We start from the raw sequence: 21,180 nt of genomic DNA, 5'->3' as shown, positions 1-21,180 counted from the left end.
TTGAGTCACATGATTGCAACAAGAGTAGGAAGCCGACATCATTAAATTCTGATTGTTTGACACCTATTTCCAACTCTGCTACTTCTGTTAGTGGTAAAAGAATGGCTGATGAAAAACAACTAGAAGGCAATATGTCGATGACTTCTGTAGTACCCATTTTTGATTCAACAAAATTAATTAAGGAACCGGTAGTCAATTCTAATAATTATGAAAAAGGCAAAAGGACGACCATAGTTTTTGATGCAAAGGCACTAGATGGAAATATGTCCATGACAACCTGCATACCCACATTGAACCAGAATTATTGGACAAGGAAAATATTGTCAGCCAAAATAATAACAAGGACGAAAGAAGAACTGTTGTTTTTGATTCAAAGGCACCGAATGACAATATGTCAATGATATCTTGTATTACGATGGTAACGTATTGCTGAGTGTTCTTAATGCGGGTACAGTTTTATCATCGAGGCTATCGCTGTAGTTATTTGAAATTTTCCGTGGACATTCCTCACTTGACAACAATATAACGCCTAAAGCCACTTCTATTATTATAGCATTTCTCTGCATAGGATACGATAATGCAGAGTCGTATATTATAGCACAAGATCCATTACCGTCGACGATAGCAGACTTTTGGAGAATGGTTTCAGACCACGAAATCAGCACTATCGTCATGTTGAGTGAGGTGAGATAGTCGGCGATGTTTTCATACGGGTCAAAGTCGGAATCTATAGTAAAATGCATTTTTATTTTTAACCAACAGTTGGGCGAAGGAAAGTGTCCTCGATATTGGGACGACGATGAAATCCAGTACGATCATATCAACGTCACTTACCTACTTAGCGAATCCTGTCCGTATTATACTAGACGAGAGTTCCAAGTCACCAATACGAAGGTATATTTCAAGATTCAAGTTTGACAGTCCTATTTATTACAGTATTTCTTAAATGCCGATTTGTATTCATTAGAATCAAGATAGAATTAGAGTCACTCAACTGCAATACCACGGCTGGCCGACCGTCAGCGGACAGGTCCCAGAAGTTACCAGAGGGTTGATAGAACTGGTCGGACAGAGTGGAGTGACCATGTCTTCGAGTACGCCGATTTTAGTTCACTGCAGGTACGCAATCGATGTGTAAATTAATGTGTGCTTTTTTCACAGCCAAGGTACGGATCGCTCGTCGATGTTTGTCGCTTTGAGTATTCTAACGATCCAACTCCGCACAGAAAAACGGGTCGACGTATCGACAGTGACGAGGAAACTCCGGTGTCAGAGGATGGGTTGTTTGGACACGTTTGTGAGTCTTGTTTCAAGTCAATGTGTAAAAAAATACGTAGTAAAAAATACAAATTTTCATTTTTCTCGTATGATTTCAGTTGCAATACGAGTTTCTTCATCGGGCCATTGTGAACTATGTTGCATAAGTTGCATAACTTGCTCAGTGATAGTTAAGTGTCAAAAAGACTTGTGTGATCTTTTATAATACATTTATATATGTATGTATATTATTATGAACACTTTTTCAGCAAATTGATTATCGATTTTTATGAAAATCCTAACGCGCATATTTTCATTTAGTATTATCGTTGCATGACGAGACACGTTTTCATCGGGATTTTTATCAAAGGCATATTGTATGTATGTTTTCATTGCCATATTTTACTATAATATATCGGGCTTAAAAAGTGTGTTCAATACCACCTATCTAATTGAGGTTATTCACGACGATATGTTCATGCTTTGTTTTGATTACTTCATCGCATACAACAAACAGCACATATGTACCTGCGAAAGCACACATTTTTTACTTTTTGATAAGTTTTAACGTAATGATAATATATTCTGTATGTTTGTTTTATTTTTGATTTCGTGTACAGGTTTCGGGAATAGTCTCACGATATATTTTCAATTCTGCTCTGAATCGAAGCATATTCTTAATCTCATCAATGCAATGAAACTCATCGGAGTGGGAATTCAAACAAGGTGTACGTACAGACGAGTGAGATTTAGGCACAATTTTCATTCAAAATCGAATATTGCTAAATAGAACTATAATCGAAATGTGATATTCGTATAGTAGAATGATTCAATTCTCATCTTTTTTTATTTTAGTATACGCACTTTGATCCAGATGAAGTTTCTCTCATCTTTGTAATATATGTACTTGAACAATTCCATTTGAATTTAATTTTTTTTTACGTAACAGAAAGAACACGAATGACATATGTAAGTGTTGTGTCTCAGGACTGATGAGGGTTAAATTTAATTCATTCTCTACCAAAAAAAAATTCCGTCCAGAGACGGAAGCAAAAGTTTCAAGCTTCGAAGAGTTTCATTGTGTGTATGGTTTATATTGTATAAACAAGTATATGAAATGAGCTTGTTTGCGACATTTAGAGAAGAGTTTGTGTGTCTGTGGATTATATTAAAACAACGGATTCACGAATGAGCGAATATATTCGTTGTGGGACTATTCTCGACTGTACCTTAATTTTTTATTTAATAATTTGCAATAATTCGATTATTGCAAGGAATCTACTTGTAAATCTACGTCATTTATTTAGGATACGATCAGGAAGTGTTGTGTACGAGTGATATTTTGAATAGCAATCGAGAGTCTCTTAGGATTTGTAATTTTCGATCGAGGATATTTATAGTGAGATTTGTTATAAAAATCTATTTATTTTTTATACTGTTAATTTTCGTCGGAAAACACACTTTTCTACCGCATTTGGGTGCCATCGCATTATATTATACATGTATCGAGTCTTATGACGGTTTCATAATTTTTTACACTTGGAATAGTAATAATAAAAAGAACAACGTCGACGTTTACACGTACGTATGTTGAAATGATGCGACAACAATGATCTGAATTTGTTACGTTGACGGTGGAAGGGAAAAAGAGAAAAGAAAAAGGAGAAAGGACGACGGATTGTTAAGTTGTGCCATAAAAATCAGCATTGCGAATGTTTCCTTTACATATAAAAATTACGTGTATTTAAGAGTTTCATCTAAGAGCCGAACTGAAATATATTTGTAGCTTTTGTAAACTTTATACATGAAATCGGTTTTTTTATTATTATATTATAAATTAATTTAGACATAAAAATTCATCGGTGATAAACGTAACTTAATATTCATAAATAGTTTTTCAATATATTGCGATTTTTACATTGTATTGAATAAATAAATAAAATTAGAACTGAGAACTGAACACGAATAAATCTGAACTTTCTCATATCTTGAATGAAATACAACTAGAAAAAAATATTAGATTTTTATAAATATTTATTTTGTAAGTGCGATTGTATGCTTAGGCAATTGTGTCATTTCATTTTGTTGTATTTTTTGTAAATTTATTGTATAGAAAAATATTGTGCGAGGCGTGACGATACATTGACGGTTCATCTGCAATACCAGGCCTGTTCTTAGTCGAAAGCATACGACAGATTGGACTCAAACTACTGTCAACTTCGCTCGATCAGTTGGAGGCTAGAGTCCAATTCGCCATATGTTTGTTCTTAGAGCTGAAATGGGGCAAAAAGTAAATTCAACATTTCATTATGACGGTTTGAACCAGCCGTAAACTCGGTTCCATTCAACTAGTCGCTGGAAATCCATCATGGAGTTTGACGAGACTTGGCAACGGCTTTCCAATTCAGTGCGTATATTATTTAGTCAGTTCAATTACGATACAATCTCAATTTTGGGTTCCTAATTTACGAATGAATTTGTGTAATATTTTGTGCAAATTAAAAGTTTTTCCTTGTTCTTTACGTGCATAACGATGATGTTTCAGTTTTAGCGTTAAAGCTTATCGCATTGTAACTGTAATATTGGGCAAATAACAATAGCTTATCTTAGTCAGTGTTCTCGATAAGGTGTACGATAAGTTGATAGTCACATTCAATTTTAATTATTATTATAAAAATAATGTAATTCGTAAAATGACGTTAATGATAAACCTAGTGCGTATACATTGTGAAGAAGGCACAATTTTTTGATATGAAACCTTTTGAACTAATTAGTGTTTTTTACTATACATTTATAGGAGATTATTACTTAGATATTAAGAAATAAGAATCACAATTAATTTTCTATAAAAAATGAATATTTGAAAAATATAAATACGCATTATTTGACAGGTTGACCGGATTATTTTTTGAAATGTAATGTTCAGTTTTTAAATTGAAATAATATGTACAACAGAAACGGTCGCTCCTTTTCTTTACGGTCAAAATATTATTATTTTCTTTTGAATATTCATTTCTAATTCAATATGTATGTATGTACATATAAAGAAAATATGTGTAGTGCGTTTAGAGATTCGGAGCAGAATTTGAGTGTTAATATAATACTCTTATCGAATAAGCATTTGTGGCAATATCCGGTTTATTTAATTTTGCACCGAAAACTGTCTGGATCCAATCTGCATTCGAATTATTCTGCGTTTCGCATCTGAACAGACTCTAGTTTGTCTCAAACGTGGCGTTATTCTTGTATTATTGTAATAAATAAATATTTCGTTACCACCGAATAGAGTGTTGCATTTATAGAATTGTTTTTGTTTTTATATCCAGTTAGTTCGTACAATAGACATGTGTATTAGATCCGAACCACGTATCAGATTCTGTGTTACGATAATTACATTTTCTCTCAAATGTAACATCTATTAGAAGTTGTTTATCCTCCGTGTAGATTATCGTTTGTAAAATTTGCACAAGTTGGGGTTTCTAATTAGGATTTTGCGTTGAAACCATTAAACAATTGTAAATGATAATAATGATGTATGTATTTTTCGGTTTAACAATGTCGTGAATTATCTTTTTCGAAGACCTGCATGCTAGGATTGTATAGTAATTATTTTTTGACCTCTTATTGTGTATTTATATGCAAATCTATCTACATATATACATATATACATACACGATAATGACAATTTTTATATTTATAAATGCATATATATGTGTACGTATTATTCTATAGTTATATATTATTTATTTGAGGAATTTTTATTATTATATTATTTAAACGTCATTGTAAACAAAATATTTGTATAATAAATCTATTGTATTTGGATGCGTCTTTTTTTTAGAATATGGTTTTCTTTCAGAGTTATTGTCATATTGTTTTTGTTCATTGTCATATGTATTTGTTATTTTTGCGTAGGGGTGGGTTCAGGATTCAAATGAAAGGCCAAAGTCGCTTCACAACATTTATTCAACACGTAAAGTGGGATTCAGGAGGTCCACACGTAACCACCGCTCTCTCCAGAATACTTGATCCACCGTGAGTACCTCCTTATAAAGGACAAGTTGCCCAGCATAGCATCCCCGATTTGATGGCGTGTCTTTTGTCTCGGCATGTAGGTCTACCCTGGCGAGTCGCACGCACTCACCCCAGTTCTGAGAACTCTAGCGTATCCTTTGTTTGGGCACTAACACAGTCCCATTAGCCTAAACTGGGTTTTCTATTGTTCACCCTAGAATGCACTTAGACAGTGGATAATCTCTCCCACGTTCCCACGCTACATTATTGCTGTGGATTTGATTGACTAAAATCCTTGGATGACTTCACGAATTCGTTCTATATCTTTTAAAATAGTGGAGATCGTTAAATGAGACAATGACAACGAATATAAAAAAAATCGTATTGTTACATGAAAGTTATTTATCGTATTAATACGATGTTTGTAATATCTGACCATAGATGTCAGATATTGTTTAGATTTACATGTATCTATGTAATAATTATGTGGACCAGGAAGGCGCATTTGGGGTTTACCTGTTGAGCCTTCCTGGTATATTTGTATGTAAATAAATAAATAAATAAATGTCTTCGAGTACGCCGATTTTAGTACAATGCAGGTACACAATTATGGGGACTGATCTAGTTGTGAAGGTGTTCTTCACCACCAGTCCGCCATGTATTATAGACGAGTTCGTCTGTGTTTTGGTAGTTAATACTGCTGTTTGTTTGAATAAAGTTGTTTTATTGTTTGCCTAAATATTGTACAAGTGTATTAGAATATTTGGGGAAGTTTTCTTGAAGCGGCTATTGGCTGTTGACTTGGTGTCGTGATGGCCGCTGGATCTGCAATGTGTCGTTGCTCTGGATCCGGCTATGTTCAGATGTCTCTGGATATGGCAGTGTGTTGCTGGCTCGGCATTCGGCTATGTTCAGCAGGTCTCTGGATATGGCAGTGTGTTGCTGGCTCGGCATTCGGCTATGTTCAGCAGGTCTCTGGATATGGCAGTGTGTTGCTGGCTCGGCATTCGGCTATGTTCAGCAGGTCTCTGGATATGGCAGTGTGTTGCTGGCTCGGCATTCGGCTATGTTCAGCAGGTCTCTGGATATGGCAGTGTGTTGCTGGCTCGGCATTCGGCTATGTTCAGCAGGTCTCTGGATATGGCAGTGTGTTGCTGGCTCGGCATTCGGCTATGTTCAGCAGGTCTCTGGATATGGCAGTGTGTTGCTGGCTCGGCATTCGGCTATGTTCAGCAGGTCTCTGGATATGGCAGTGTGTTGCTGGCTCGGCATTCGGCTATGTTCAGCAGGTCTCTGGATATGGCAGTGTGTTGCTGGCTCGGCATTCGGCTATGTTCAGCAGGTCTCTGGATATGGCAGTGTGTTGCTGGCTCGGCATTCGGCTATGTTCAGCAGGTCTCTGGATATGGCAGTGTGTTGCTGGCTCGGCATTCGGCTATGTTCAGCAGGTCTCTGGATATGGCAGTGTGTTGCTGGCTCGGCATTCGGCTATGTTCAGCAGGTCTCTGGATATGGCAGTGTGTTGCTGGCTCGGCATTCGGCTATGTTCAGCAGGTCTCTGGATATGGCAGTGTGTTGCTGGCTCGGCATTCGGCTATGCTCAGAAGGTCTCTGGATGCGGCAGTGTGTTGCTGGCTCGTTCGGCTGGTCCGCTGCTGTGTGTCGGCGCTTGTTGCTGTGGGTCGACTGGTCTGCTGCTGTGGGTCGACTGAAGTTGTTGGGATTTCTTCTTTATGCCAATATTTGTCGCCCCTTTAAATCCGCCACCCCCGGGCAAATGCCCAGTTTGCCACCCCCTAGATCTAGGCTTGTGAGTCAGTGCATCGTTTCGTAAATACAGTTTGCGTGCACTTTTTCACATTTCGTAAGCCGAATTCGTCAACTGTGTTTGTACAAAGTTCATATTTTGAAATTCAAAATATTGATAAAATGCATTTTTGGTACATTTTTTAGGTCAAAACAATACGATAGTGCATATGTAGATATTTTGACATAAAATGTTGAAATATGCAACAATCGACATTTTTTCCCTATAAATTTCCTAGTACTTGTCATGTCAATTCATTACCAAAGTCACTGTCCATCTCTGAGGAAATCCACAAGTGAGTAGCTTTCTTATACCTTTAGTAATAAATATACTTATATATTTCATATATTTCATTGTATTTACTTTAGATTTGGCAGTATTCTTCTCTACCTGAAAGATGGGGATATGTAAAAAGACAAGATTTGGAACTGAAGAGTCAATGACCGAGATTATAAGACCACCTCCACTTACAATCCCACCAACCCCTCTACCACCTATCATTGTGATTGAACCCCCAACGCCAACTCGAAGTGTTGCACAGTAGACATGGAGATATGGATTTTAATGCTATATTTGCACATAAATGTATAAGATTTTTCGAGACTCAATAAATTTGTGATTTTTTAAAAGATCTATTTTTTAAATGGACAATCCACCTTTTCCACTTTTTTGGACACATCTGTACGTGCATGTGTGCATATGTGTACATACTCTCATATACGTAGATAGTAAATATTTGGACAGGGTACCGTCAAATTTCAAGTTATGGTGAATCTGTTTCCACCAGTGGAAAAAAAAATTTTTTTATAAATCGAATTCGCCTACTAGATTATCCAGAATGCTCATGCAGCTTTCACTGTATTTCGCAATGTAAAAGAAAGTGAAAATTCTCCAGCTGTATGTTGTCTCCATAGCAATAGTTTAAGCGCCTTGAAACACTTGAAATACATACAATTGAAAATACATATGGGGGAGTAAAATTTGAAATGATGTATTTCTGAGAATTTATATTAAGTAATTCGGATGTTTGGTCACATCCGAATTACACAGAATTTTAAGGGTTCCTGAAATGAACTTTTTTTAAAAGTAACATGTTTCCACAGAAAACAATATTATTAATAGATAACGCTATTATATAATATAGAGTACTGGCACGAAGAACGAATTGCTTATAATTCTACGTATAACTTTTGGTAATAAAACACATGATCGATAAATATGTATAAGGGTTTTTTACTATTTAGTTATTAAAATACGCACCCCAACTTTGTTTGAGCTCATTTTCGTTTGTGATTTCGAAGTATAACCAACTTTGAAAAAGCATGCTGAAAAATAGACAAAGAGAATCTGATTATCTCAAATATGGTCAGTTGACCTGATTATCTCAAATAGGTACCCTGGATATGTTCAGTGTCCGAATGTCTACTATCTATGTACCGGACATACATATGTATATGGGATTATGTACATACATATGTATGCACACATGCACGTACAGATGTGTCGAAATGGAAAAAAATGGAAAAGGTGGATGGTCTGATTAAAAAATAGATATTTTAAATTTTTCACAAATTTATTGAGCCTTGAAAAATCTCATAAATTTAAATGCAAATATCATTAAATGTATTGTAACGTACGCCCCCGCAGCCGAAGGAGTGGGGGGGAAACTACCCCCGCCCTCGGATGCTGGGGAGTGGGAGAAAGTACCGCTACTTTCTCAGCTATAAAAGAAGCGCCCTTTCCTTCGGAAGTCGAGTCGGACCACAGCTTTCTCTGAGAACTGTCGTTTCCTTTAGACTCCCATCTCTGCTGGTCTTTCCCTGTTCAGTCAAAGCCACCCACTTCACCCCACGTTACACTGGTGTCAGAAGTGTTTGACCTGAGCCGCAAAAGGAATACACCACGCAAAGATGCCCCCAAAAAGGAGACAGGCATCTCCTCACCAGTTGGACGAACCATCACGTGTGGAACGTCTGGAGGAGCAGATGGCGCGACTCGTCGCGCTTCTCGAGAGGGACACCACAACACGCACGCCAGCGATTCCGGCAAGCCCTTCAACGAGGGTCCCAGCGGTTCCGGCGAGCACACTGAGTCCCTCGTCATCAGTATGCAGAAACGACGCTACTCCACGACCTGTCACCGACCCCATGCTAGGAAGCACCATCCACAAGCAACCGACCGAGCTTCCTGTTTTCGACGGAACGGGCGACGTAGAACGATTCATCCGCGAATTTGAAATCGTGTCACGAGCCCTACGCTGCGAACCGACGGCAAACTCACTCATTCTCGCTCTACGAGGTCAAGCGAGAATATTCCTCATCGACGAAGTACCGAAAGAAGCGTACGAGGAGCTGAGGGAGAGGCTGGTGAAGCGTTTCAAATCTTCGCCACACCCGTACGACGCATTCCGTGACCTAATTTCCCCGTCGATCCGCAACAACGACGACATAGAAGCTCGGTTCGCGGACATCCGTCGAAAAAGGATGGAGGCCTTTCCAGAGCCTATCCCGTTGGACGTCCTAGACAAGATACTCCTCATATTGTCGTTTCACGACGAGGATATCCGCGCTGCCGTCTTCACCGCAGATCCGAAGACCCCACTGCAGGAGCTGTTACGGCTCGCAAAACACGCGAGGGATGCGAAACGGCTGAGGAGTCAAGGGAGGGGGGCGGCCAACAGACCAGCCCAAGACCACCAGCCTCACTTCAATACCGCAGCTCGAAACGCCAGCAGACCTCCCTGGCAAGCAGAGGGCCGTAACGGTCACAGACTTCCCTGGCAAGCGGAGGGCCGTAACGGCAACAGACCGCCCTGGCAAGGGCAAAGGAACTGCCGAAACTGCGGAAGCCCACAATGTCGCGGGCGGAACTGTCCGAAGGTACGGGCAGTCGAGAACGCCTCCGACGAGGAAGAGGTGCGATCCCAGTCGGGAAAAGAATAATGGTCAGTTCCACACGGGCAGGACTGATCATCGAAGACGAAGAAAAGCCCGTCCCAGTGTTAGGGAGCGTCGGCGACTCACCTTTCGTATTAGACACCGAAGGCGAGATCGGAGGAGTACCATGTAGGGTACTGTTGGATACCGGGGCAAGCGTCTCCGTTATCTCCAGCAAACTGTTCGCCAAAATTCCCCGCGAACATAGAAAAAGGGTGAACGACAAAAGGGAAAGAATACGAGTCGCAGACGGTCGACACGTAGCGATCTACGTATGGGCCGAGACTACGTTGGCAATTAAAGGCACACAAGCGAGATGGAAATTTGCCGTCACTGATTTCTCCTCAGAGGTCATCATGGGGATGGATCTCCTGCGCCACCTCAATACGATCGTCGAACTGGGAGGAACCACGACAAGGGTCACTTTCCGGAACGACATTGCGCCCCATCGACCAGTAAGTTCAGTCCATTCGTGTCAGGAAATAAAAAGACACGAACTGAACGGAAAGCGACAAGACGACCTGCCCCGCCAACTGGACGCTGCTATCATCGACCTACCACCTGGAAAACGGTCGACGATCGTCAACTCCCTCCTCCAGCATCGACAAGCCTTCGCCCAAAGCGAACGGGACTTAAGCCAAGTCCATAAAGGGAGCCATCGAATAAATAGCGGCGACGCCGCCCCCATCAAACAGGCCCCTCGCAGAATACCGCTGCACAAGAAGACAGAGGTACGGTCCCTCATCAACGACTTGTTGACAAGACAAATAATCGAACCAGCAGCCGGTCCCTGGGCCTCCCCCATCGTATTGGTCACGAAAAAGACCGGCGAGTTGCGCCTCTGCGTTGACTATCGTCGGTTAAACGCCGTGACAACGAAAGACTCGTTCCCGATGCCACGAATGGACGACGTCCTGGACAGACTCGCGGGCGCCAAATTCTTCTCGACGTTGGACCTGCAGAGTGGTTTTTGGCAAGTCCCAGTCGAAGAGAAAGACCGACCAAAAACCGCCTTTACCACTGAATTTGGTCTGTTCCAATTCCGTGTTATGCCTTTCGGCCTCTGCAACGCGCCTGCCACATTCTCCCGGCTAATGGAAGACATTCTCGGCGACCTGACCGGATCAACCTTGGTATACCTCGACGACATCATAATATTTAGTCCGACCCCGGAGGCCCACTTGGAACACATCCAGACGGTCCTCAAACGCCTACTTGCGGTCGGACTCAAAGTAAATACGCGGAAGTGCCAGCTGTTTAGGAATGAGGTCTGCTTCCTTGGCCATAAAATCAGCTCCCACGGCGTCTGCACGGATCCAGAGAAGACAAAAGCCGTGAGAGAGTGGCCCACCCCCAAATCGAAGGCACAACTCCGCAGCTTCTTAGGCCTCTGCACCTATTACCGGAGGTTTGTGCAAGGGTTTGCGCAAACGGCGAAACCACTGCATCGTCTCACGGAGGAGAAAACAGTCTTCACGTGGGACCAAGACTGCGAGCATGCCTTCAATGCCCTCAAAAACGCTCTGACAAATGCGGAAACAATGGCATTCCCCCGACCCGAGGGAATCTATATTCTGGACGCGGATGCCAGTCAACATGCCATCGGAGCCGTGCTCTCCCAAGTTCAAGACGGCGAGGAGAAGGTGATCGGGTACTATAGTCGCACCTTGAAGGTACCGGAACGGAACTACTGCGTCACCCGGAAAGAGCTGCTCGCCATCGTCGACGCAGTAGAGCACTTCCACCACTACCTGTACGGAAGCCCCTTCACACTCCGAACCGATCACGCCGCACTGACGTGGCTCCGCAGCTTCAGAAAACCTGAAGGTCAATGGGCCCGCTGGTTGCAACGACTGGGACAGTACCACATGGACGTACAGCATCGAGCAGGGAAGAAACACGGCAACGCCGACGCCCTCTCTAGACGTCCATGTGACCCAGACTGCCCGAAATGCGCGAAAATAGAGAGTGAGCAAATAGCACCCGAAGCTAAACTCGTCACTCTAGGGAACCCACAAAGTCCCCAGGCCACCGACTCCACAATCTCACGCTTCATCGCCTGGAAAGAGTCCGGGAGACGACCACTGTGGGAAGAAGTTTCGGCAGAAGAACCCGAAGTTCGGATTCTATGGGCCCAGTGGGACGCACTAACTGTCGACCAGGGTCAGCTCTTCCGGCGATGGGAAAGCCCAAACGGCGAGCGTCAGATCCTGCAATTGGTCATTCCCGAGAGCCACACAAATGAAATCCTATGGGAGATGCACAGTTCCCCGACTGGCGGACACTTCGGCGTCAATAAAACGCTAAAGAATGTCCGCCGCCGATACTACTGGCCAACATGCCGCCCCGACGTTATAAAATGGTGCGAAAAATGCCCCAGGTGTGCAGCGCAAAACGGACCACATACGAGGAACAGGGCGGCCATGCGGCAATACGTGTCAGGGGCACCGATGGACCGAATGGCGATCGACATATTGGGACCACTACCGGTTACCAATAGGGGGAACCGTTACGTGCTAGTGGCCGCTGATTACTTCACAAAGTGGCCAGAAGCCATTCCCTTACCGGACCAAGAGGCGGAAACGGTAGCGGAAGCCCTAGTAACCCATGTCTTCGCCAAACTGGGCACACCTCGAGAACTGCACTCCGATCAAGGCCGTAATTTTGAAGCCCGAGTCTTTGCCGAAACGCTGGATAAATTGGGCATCTGCAAAACTCGGACGACCCCTTACCACCCTCAGTCGGACGGGATGATCGAGAGGTTAAACCGCACTCTACTTGGATACCTCCGGAAATTCCTGTCCTACTACGACGAGGAGGCAGAACGAGACTGGGACACGATGCTGTCCCCGTTCCTCATGGCTTACCGCTCAACCCCACACGACGCGACAGGAGAGTCGCCAGCCCTGATGATGTTCGGCAGGGAAATGCGCCTTCCGCCCCAACTTATTTACGGCGGACCCCCGGACAGTATACCCGAGCAATCAGCCCACAAATACGTCCAAAATCTCATAGAAGGGATGGCGGAAACGCACAAATTCGCTCGGAAACACCTCCAGAAGACGCATAAAAGAATGAAAGCGGCTTACGACGGGAGGATCTGGGAACCACGATACGAAGAGGGCGATCGCGTTTGGTTGCACAACCCAGCCAAGAAGCCCGGTCGCACCCTTAAACTCCAGCCCCCTTGGGAAGGTCCGTTCCGGATTATTAAGAGGATCAGCGACGTGGTCTATCGGATCCGCCGGGAAACAGGGAACTCCCGGTATCTGGTGGTGCACGTCAACAGATTAGCGCGATACCTCGCAACACCGGATCCGATCTAAAATTAAAACCCCGTATTGTATTTCCTTGTATTTGTTTATTTATTGTATTTCCTTGTATTTGTTTGTATATGCTTTTGTACATTAATAAATCGCTCGAGACGACCGATCCTGAAGGAGAGGGCAGTGTAACGTACGCCCCCGCAGCCGAAGGAGTGGGGGGGAAACTACCCCCGCCCTCGGATGCTGGGGAGTGGGAGAAAGTACCGCTACTTTCTCAGCTATAAAAGAAGCGCCCTTTCCTTCGGAAGTCGAGTCGGACCACAGCTTTCTCTGAGAACTGTCGTTTCCTTTAGACTCCCATCTCTGCTGGTCTTTCCCTGTTCAGTCAAAGCCACCCACTTCACCCCACGTTACACATATAATAATATTATTTATTGTATTTACTTTAGATTTAGCGGTGTTCTTCTCAGCCTGAAAGATGGGTATATGTACGAAGACCAGATTCGGATCCCAAGATTCAACTGTTGGAATTTATTCTGCAAAGGCCCCGCCGCCACCCAATACTGAAGATCTCCCTCACCCTCCACCACCTAGGCCTTGTTTTAAAATTAACCCCGCAACTCCCCCTGCTGCACAGTAGACATGGAGATATGGAGCTATATCTTCGAAGATACATTTTTCATCTTAATGATATATTTGCACATAAATATAATTTGCACGTAACCTATAATTGGGTCAGATGTTTTTTTGTTATATTTATTCTACATCTGAGGCCTGTTGATTTTTCAATAAATAAATTCATAAGATTTTTCGAGGCTCCATAAATTTGTGAGAAATTTTAAAGATCTATTATTTAATTAGACCACCCACATTTTCCACTTTTGTCGACACATCTTTACGTGCATATGTATGTAGATATGTGCGTACATTCTCCCATATACGTAGATCATAGATATTCGGACAATGAATATATCCGGCAAATTCCAAGTTACGGTGAATCTTTTTCCATTAGTGGAAATATACACATTTATATATATACATATTTATATATGTACATATAATCCAGAATGTTCATGCAGTTTTCACTGTATTTCGCAATATAGAACGAAGTTCTTTAAGCGCAATCGTTTAAGCGCCTTTGCCAGTCATCTTCTTTAATTTTAAAAGATGTTCTTACTTTAACAAACATTTAAAAATATACATATATCTTACATACGGAGGAGTACAATTTGACATTCTGTATATCTGAGACCTTATATTAAAAAAATCGGATGTGACCAACCCATCACTTTACCTATGTATTTAAGGAATATGAGAAGGTCACAAAACAACTTCAATAAATTCAAAATTCAATTCACGTTCACACATATCGGTTATTAGAGTATTTTCGATATAAATTGACCGGAAATGTAGGGAAATTTCCAAAAGACAAAAACTCTACTTCCAGCGGTCGGATTTTGTAAGAAGAGCACACATGTTTAAAGGGTCGAAAAAAATAGTAGAATAAAAATCGAACAAGAGTAAACTGCCACTTCCGGTTGACGGATGCTTACCGAATTTCATACATAACTTGCTATGAAGCTTAAACTTTTAGATATAAAATATGTAAAAAAAATTAAATCCAATTTGATTAGCGGCTTGGGATATAATTGAATTCAAAAACTTAAAAAAAAGAGGACACCCATAAGAGAGGTACCATTTCCGGTCAACTTAAAAATTGATGTTGTATCGATAAGAATTTTAGTAACCGATACTAAGTTTCAGTTCGATAGGACGAACGGTGTTCAAAAAATACACAGGCACACACATTTTTCTAGATGAAAACGCGATCAGTGATCGATTCTGAGTTCGAATCAGTCAAAATCTCGAATTCTAATTTTCGCATGATCCCAAAACTTCATCTATTGTTACTACGTACATAGATAAAGTAAAAAAGCAGAAGAAGAATAACAAGAATCAGTGACGAGGCAGATCCACCACCTAGGCCTGGTTTTAAAATTCACCCCGCAACTCCCCCTGCTGCACAGTAGACATGGAGATATGGAGCCTAATGTTCGAAGATACATTCTTCATTTTAATGATATATTTGCATATCAATTTATAAGATTTTTCGAGGCTCAATAAATTTGTGAAAAATTTAAAATATCTATTTTTTTATCAGATCATCCACCTTTTCCATTTTTTTCCATTTCGACACATCTGTACGTGCATGTGTGCATACATATGTATGTACATAATCCCATATACATATGTATGTCCGGTACATAGATAATAGACATTCGGAAACTGAACATATCCAGGGTACCTATTTGAGATAATCAGATTCTCTTTGTCTATTTCTCAGCATGCTTTTTCAAAGTTGGTTATACTTCGAAATCATCTCCATGTCTACTGTGCAGCATGGGGAGTTTTGTGGTGAATTTTAAAACCAGGCTTAGGTGATGGAGGGCGAGGCACATAGATCTTCATTAGTGGGTGGCGACGGGTCCTTTGCAACATTAGTTGAATCTTCGGATCCGCAAATTTCACAATAAATGGCAAAATATCTGCATATGCACTGTTGTATTGTTTTGACCTAAAAAATGTACCAAAAATGCATTTTGTGAATATTTTTAATTTCAACATATGAACCTACAAACATAGTTGACTTAGCTGACATAGCTTACGAAATGTGAAAAAGTGCACGCAGAATATATTTACGAAACGATGCACTGACTCACAAGCCTGGATCTGGGGGGTGGCAAACTGGGCATTTGCCAAGGGGTGGCGGATTTAAAGGGGCGACAAATATTGGCATTAAGAAGAAATCTTCAGAGTTCCCGTTTCGCATCCATATACATATATATATATGTAGTTTTCTTCTTTTAGTGCCTTATCCGTTACCGGATGTTTGCAATCATATTTCCAATGATGACTTTGTTGGCTGCTGCCCGGTAGTGTAGTGTAGTGGTATTTTGGCTGAACCACTGCCTCATGTTTTTCAGCCAGGACGTCCTTCTTCTTCCCGGGCCTCTCCTTTCGGACATATTTCCTTGGATAATGGAAACATAACAGGAGTTGATATGTTTCGGGGTGTCGCTTTCCGTGACCAAAGTATTCATTATCAGACTTGAGCAGCCAGGATGCATGACTCTTTTGTCTTTTTCTTCATTCGAGACAAAACAAACTCATTTGTAAACTTACATATATGTTCGGCTTATACGTAGCATTCTTTTGTAGACCCACATTTAAAATGTTTCTATTTTTTCATAATGGTTTCACTGGGGGTCTACGCTTCCACTGGGTATTCTTATACTGAACTGAAAATACATAGCATCTCACTATCCTCATACGGGTTTTCATGGATAAATCACGGCTACATATGTACATGCAATAGTTACCCTGGCTTTTTCTATTCGGCATTTTATTTCAGTCGTATGCTCCCACTTGGCATCTAAAGTATGTACAACCCAGATATACGGCCTTGTTGACTGTCTCCAGAAGTACTCCTTCGACATTGCATATCAATCCATCAGATTTGCAGATATTCATGAAATTTGTTTTTTGATATTTAATTTTAAACCGTATTTATTACACCATTCGGTCACTCTGTTGATGAGTATATGCAATCCATCTCTGCCATCCTGTCTGCCATAAGTACAGTGTCATCTTCATAATGCAGATTAGTTATTTAACGAGACTCCGCTAACTTTAATCCTCTCTTCGGCTCTTGCTTTTTCTTCTTAAAATATGTAGTTGTTTCGGATTATAGATTGAAGATAATTGCGGATAGTATGCATCCTTGTTTCAATCTCTTTGTTTTTCAATATATTCTGTCATTTTCTCGTCCACTTTGACAAGAGCTTTTTGTTGATTCGAGATGATTCGGATGTCTTTATCGTCTATATTCGTAGTTGTAATAAGTGTCAATAGATTAAGGTGGATGGTCTAATTAAAAAATAGATATTTTAAATTTTTCACAAATTTCCTCGAAGCCTCGAAAAATTTTTTAAATTTATATGCAAATATATATATATATGTAGAATTGATTTTTAAACGAGCCGAGATAGAGTGTGTGTGGTATGCCTGGGAAAGACCGGATGCGTGTTGTTATGGTCACTTGTTGGAGGACAAGCCCGAAGAGCGTGTACAATAAATAGTTCTGACTTAATCTGCGCGTTTCACTTGGAATCCTTCACATCCGGATCCTATATTTGGGGTCTCGTCCGGGATGCCTGAAGACATTTCGAGTGACAGCCAGAAGCGGTCAGACGACGACGCGGAGTTTTGACAGTTGAGGTTAGGACGCGCGCGCGATGACGAGAATGCGGAAGCCCGTGACGTCGGTGACGTCACGTCAGCGAACACGCCACACGACGATGATGATATCCAAGACGATAGCGCCAATGTCAGCGTCAGTTTTACGTCGGCTAACTGTCGTGGAGATGCAGAGGTTCGCGGACTTAGACGAAGATGATGACGACGACGATGAAGAGGAAGAAGAAGACGAAGTGCCATATTTTGACAGAGACAAATTCGAGACATACGCGCCACGGTTTAAGGGGATCGGCGGTGTGCCAATCAGCCGGTGGATTGAGCACATGGAAGAATTTGCGAAGTTCTTCCACTGGACGCCCCTGGAGCAACTGGTCTACGGGAGAATATATTGCGTAGGAACAGCGAGAATGTTCCTGAATTCGGAAGGGATAATTATATCATGGACTATCCTTAAGCAGAAGCTGATAGAAGAGTTCCAGTGGGATGACGAAGAGCTCGTCTTTGAAGAACGAGAAATGCTTGCTCAAGCAGAGCCCATTGACTCCGATTCAAGTGGGGCCGGTGAAACACCAGACGACGAACCCAGGGTGACGGGGCCCGTAAGAAACCGTGAAAACCGAGAAAGAGAGAGACCACAATGTTACAATTGCGGAGGACGTGGACACTTAGCAGCCGACTGTAGGTTTAAGACGAGAGGAACTCGTTGTTTCAATTGTAACGAGTTTGGGCACATATCAGCTCAATGTAACAGCACCAAAACAAAAACTGTCTTGACAATACAAGAAGAAATAAGAAAAGAAGTCAGTATCCCGGGTGCCGCCCTGTTGGGTAGCCCTATCACAGAATCCGTTCTTATGTGCATTGACGGCAGCAAAGTGAAATGTGTTAAAAAACCGTGTGTTTTGATGGAGGTTAACTTAGAACGGAGTCTGCCGAGGAGGAAAAAAGAGCAAGACATGAGGGATCGTAAGGAAGTGTGGCAACAGGCATGTAAAAGACCTTTGCAGCAACGGGCTTCACGAGAGATGTCTGCTCAAAGAGAACTCATTGTTTCCAATGATGAAGAGGACGATGCAAACATGGCTGATGGAGGTGTGAACCTGGCTGATGTAAGTGTGAACAGTGATGGTTTGCACAGAAAAAGACCTTTGCAGCAACGGGCTTCACGAGAGATGTCTGCTCAAAGAGAACTCATTGTTTCCAATGATGAAGAGGACGATGCGAACATGGCTGATGGAGGTGTGAACCTGGCTGATGGAAGTATGGACGGTGATGGATTGCAAAGAAGAAGACTTTGGGACTACGGAGACATACCGTTTTCAAATACAGATGAACCACCCGATGATCAATTTGGAAAAGGATCTAAGGATTATAGTCATTTGAAGAATTCTGAAGATGAGAATAAAGAAAAGGAAAAACATAAAGACAAAGAGAAAGATATGGCTAAATCACAAGAAGGATTAAGGGACCCAGTCAAAATTTCAACACCAAAAGACACTGTATTCACTTTCAAGCTCAGTCGTAGTCGGATTGATGTTAATTCAATGGAAAAGAAAATAGAACCATGGATTGAGAAAAGACTTACTGGATGTATCAGTGAGCTAGAACCAATATGTGTTGACTTCATTTATGGTAAATTACTAGCAGAATATCTGTGGGGTGACGGCAGATTCCTCGGACAGTCACAGAGAATCGCCGAGGGCATTGGATAGAATTTAAGTTGCACCGATGGAAGTGAAGTGTGCGTTTGTGAATTAGAGAATAAGTGAAATACCTGGAGGGTTTTTAGTTAAGCCTTACTTGTAATTTGATGATTGAAAAGTGTAATGTTTTATTGCTTATTCTAGTATTTTTTGGGAAGTGCTTGGTACATTGAATCATGTTTTAATTTGGTTACATGCTTAGAAGAATATAAGATAACTGTATTGAAATGTAATTCTAGTAATGTTTTAAAATGTGATTGTTTCTGGTGTAAAGATTTAACCTGTCATTGTAAAGGTATTGATTTTAATGTTTTATTGCTAATTCTAGTAATGTTTTAAAATGTGATTGTTTCCGATGTAAAGATTTAACCTGTCATTGTAAAGGTATTGATTTTAATGTTTTATTGCTAATTCTAGTAAAGATTTAACCTGTCATTGTAAAGGTATTGATTTTAATGTTTTATTGCTAATTCTAGTAATGTTTTAAAATGTGATTGTTTCCGATGTAAAGATTTAACCTGTCATTGTAAAGGTATTGATTTTAATGTTTTATTGCTAATTCTAGTAATGTTTTAAAATGTGATTGTTTCCAATGTAAAGATTTAACTTTAAATTGTAATTGTGATACCTTTCTGTTTTGTATTGCTTGACATAATTTTAAATTGTAATTGTGATGATTTATGTGTAACTTTAATTGTGATGTGTAACTTTATTGAAGATTGAATTATGTTGAAATGAAAAATTGATTTGTAGTGAAATGTGTAACGATTAATTTGTTATAATTGTAATTGTTATGTAAATTGTAAAATGATTGATGTATAAGTGTATTGAAATGTAGTTGTGATGATGATTGTAATTGTGATTTAAATTGTAATTGTGACAATTGAAAGCATGTTTAGAAGAATATAAGATGATTTTATGGAATGGAAGATTAAACATTGTTGAGGATGATAGAGGAAATGTTTTAAAAGAATGTAAGATGATACATTGTATAGAGTGGAAAATGAAATGTAAAAGAATGTGAGATGAAACATTGTTGAGGATGATAGAGGAAATGTTTTAAAAGAATGTAAGATGATACATTGTATAGAGTAGAAGATGAAATGTAAAAGAATGTGAGATGAAATGCTGTAAAAATATAAAAGACGAAGAATGTCATCCGAGGGCGAATGACAGTCAGGAATGACCGAATGTAGAATTGATTTTTAAACGAGCCGAGATAGAGTGTGTGTGGTATGCCTGGGAAAGACCGGATGCGTGTTGTTATGGTCACTTGTTGGAGGACAAGCCCGAAGAGCGTGTACAATAAATAGTTCTGACTTAATCTGCGCGTTTCACTTGGAATCCTTCACATCCGGATCCTATATATATATCATTAAAACGAAGAATGTATCTTCGAACATTAGGCTCCATATCTCCATGTCAACTGTGCAGCAGGGGGAGTTGCGGGGTGAATTTTAAAACCAGGCCTAGGTGGTGGAGGGCGAGGTATTTCTTCCGTAGTGGGTGGTGGAGGGTCCTTTGCAAAAGAACTACCAACAGATGACTCTTTGGATCCGAATCTGGTCTTCGTACATATCCCCATCTTTCAGGTTGAGAAGAACACTGCCAAATCTAAAGTAAATACAATAAATAATATTATTATATGTATATACACACTATAATAAGTATAAATATTTATTACGAAAGGTATAACAAAGCTACTCACTTTTTAATTTCTTCAGAGACGGACAGTGACTTTGGTAATGAATTGATATGGCAAGTACTAGGAAATTTATAGGGAAAAAATGTCAATTGTTGTATATTTCAACATTTAATGTCAAAATATCCACATATGCACTGTCGTATTGTTTTGACCTAAAAAATGTACCAAAAATGCATTTTGTCAATATTTTGAATTTCAAAATATGAACTTTGTACAAACACAGTTGACGAATTCG

At 40.7% G+C, this 21,180-nt stretch overlaps 2 protein-coding genes across 4 annotated transcripts; both read left to right on the top strand.

Annotated features, from left to right (window-relative positions):
- Positions 1-446: 446 nt before the first annotated feature.
- LOC143922578 (tyrosine-protein phosphatase 69D-like) lies at positions 447-2,900 on the top strand. The gene is made up of 5 exons (XM_077445883.1): positions 447-684; positions 763-894; positions 968-1,119; positions 1,162-1,297; positions 1,377-2,900. The coding sequence occupies exons 1-5, from the start codon at positions 640-642 to the stop codon at positions 1,422-1,424; spliced, it is 513 nt and encodes a 170-aa protein (XP_077302009.1). The 5' UTR covers positions 447-639; the 3' UTR covers positions 1,425-2,900.
- A 14,461-nt stretch (positions 2,901-17,361) lies between these two features.
- On the top strand, positions 17,362-20,562 carry LOC143922463 (uncharacterized). Of its 3 annotated transcripts, XM_077445709.1 has the most exons (3): positions 17,378-19,360; positions 19,536-19,624; positions 19,684-20,562. In XM_077445709.1, exon 1 carries the CDS (start codon positions 17,576-17,578, stop codon positions 19,247-19,249), a length of 1,674 nt encoding a protein of 557 aa, XP_077301835.1. In that variant the 5' UTR covers positions 17,378-17,575; the 3' UTR covers positions 19,250-19,360; positions 19,536-19,624; positions 19,684-20,562. The 3 variants fall into 3 exon arrangements, with proteins under 3 accessions (XP_077301833.1, XP_077301835.1, XP_077301834.1); XM_077445707.1 differs by having other exon boundaries at positions 17,362-19,624; positions 19,684-20,333; XM_077445708.1 differs by having other exon boundaries at positions 17,384-19,418; positions 19,480-20,562.
- Positions 20,563-21,180: the final 618 nt, after the last annotated feature.

This window comes from Arctopsyche grandis, chromosome 2 (assembly GCF_051622035.1).
Source record: "Arctopsyche grandis isolate Sample6627 chromosome 2, ASM5162203v2, whole genome shotgun sequence".
Lineage (NCBI taxonomy): Eukaryota > Metazoa > Arthropoda > Insecta > Trichoptera > Hydropsychidae > Arctopsyche > Arctopsyche grandis.
The sequence above is the reverse complement of the archived record's forward strand: the minus strand, read 5'-3'. Positions and strand labels throughout refer to the sequence as shown.

Excerpts from the sequence above, each read along its gene's own strand:
- LOC143922578 (XM_077445883.1), top strand. The coding sequence starts at position 640 with ATGGTTTCAGACCACGAAATCAGCACTATCGTCATGTTGAGTGAG. Across the intron at positions 685-762 it reads CTATCGTCATGTTGAGTGAG|TTGGGCGAAGGAAAGTGTCC; the intron begins GTGAGATAGTCG and ends TTTAACCAACAG. Across the intron at positions 895-967 it reads TCCAAGTCACCAATACGAAG|AATCAAGATAGAATTAGAGT; the intron begins GTATATTTCAAG and ends TGTATTCATTAG.
- LOC143922463 (XM_077445709.1), top strand. The coding sequence starts at position 17,576 with ATGACGAGAATGCGGAAGCCCGTGACGTCGGTGACGTCACGTCAGCGA.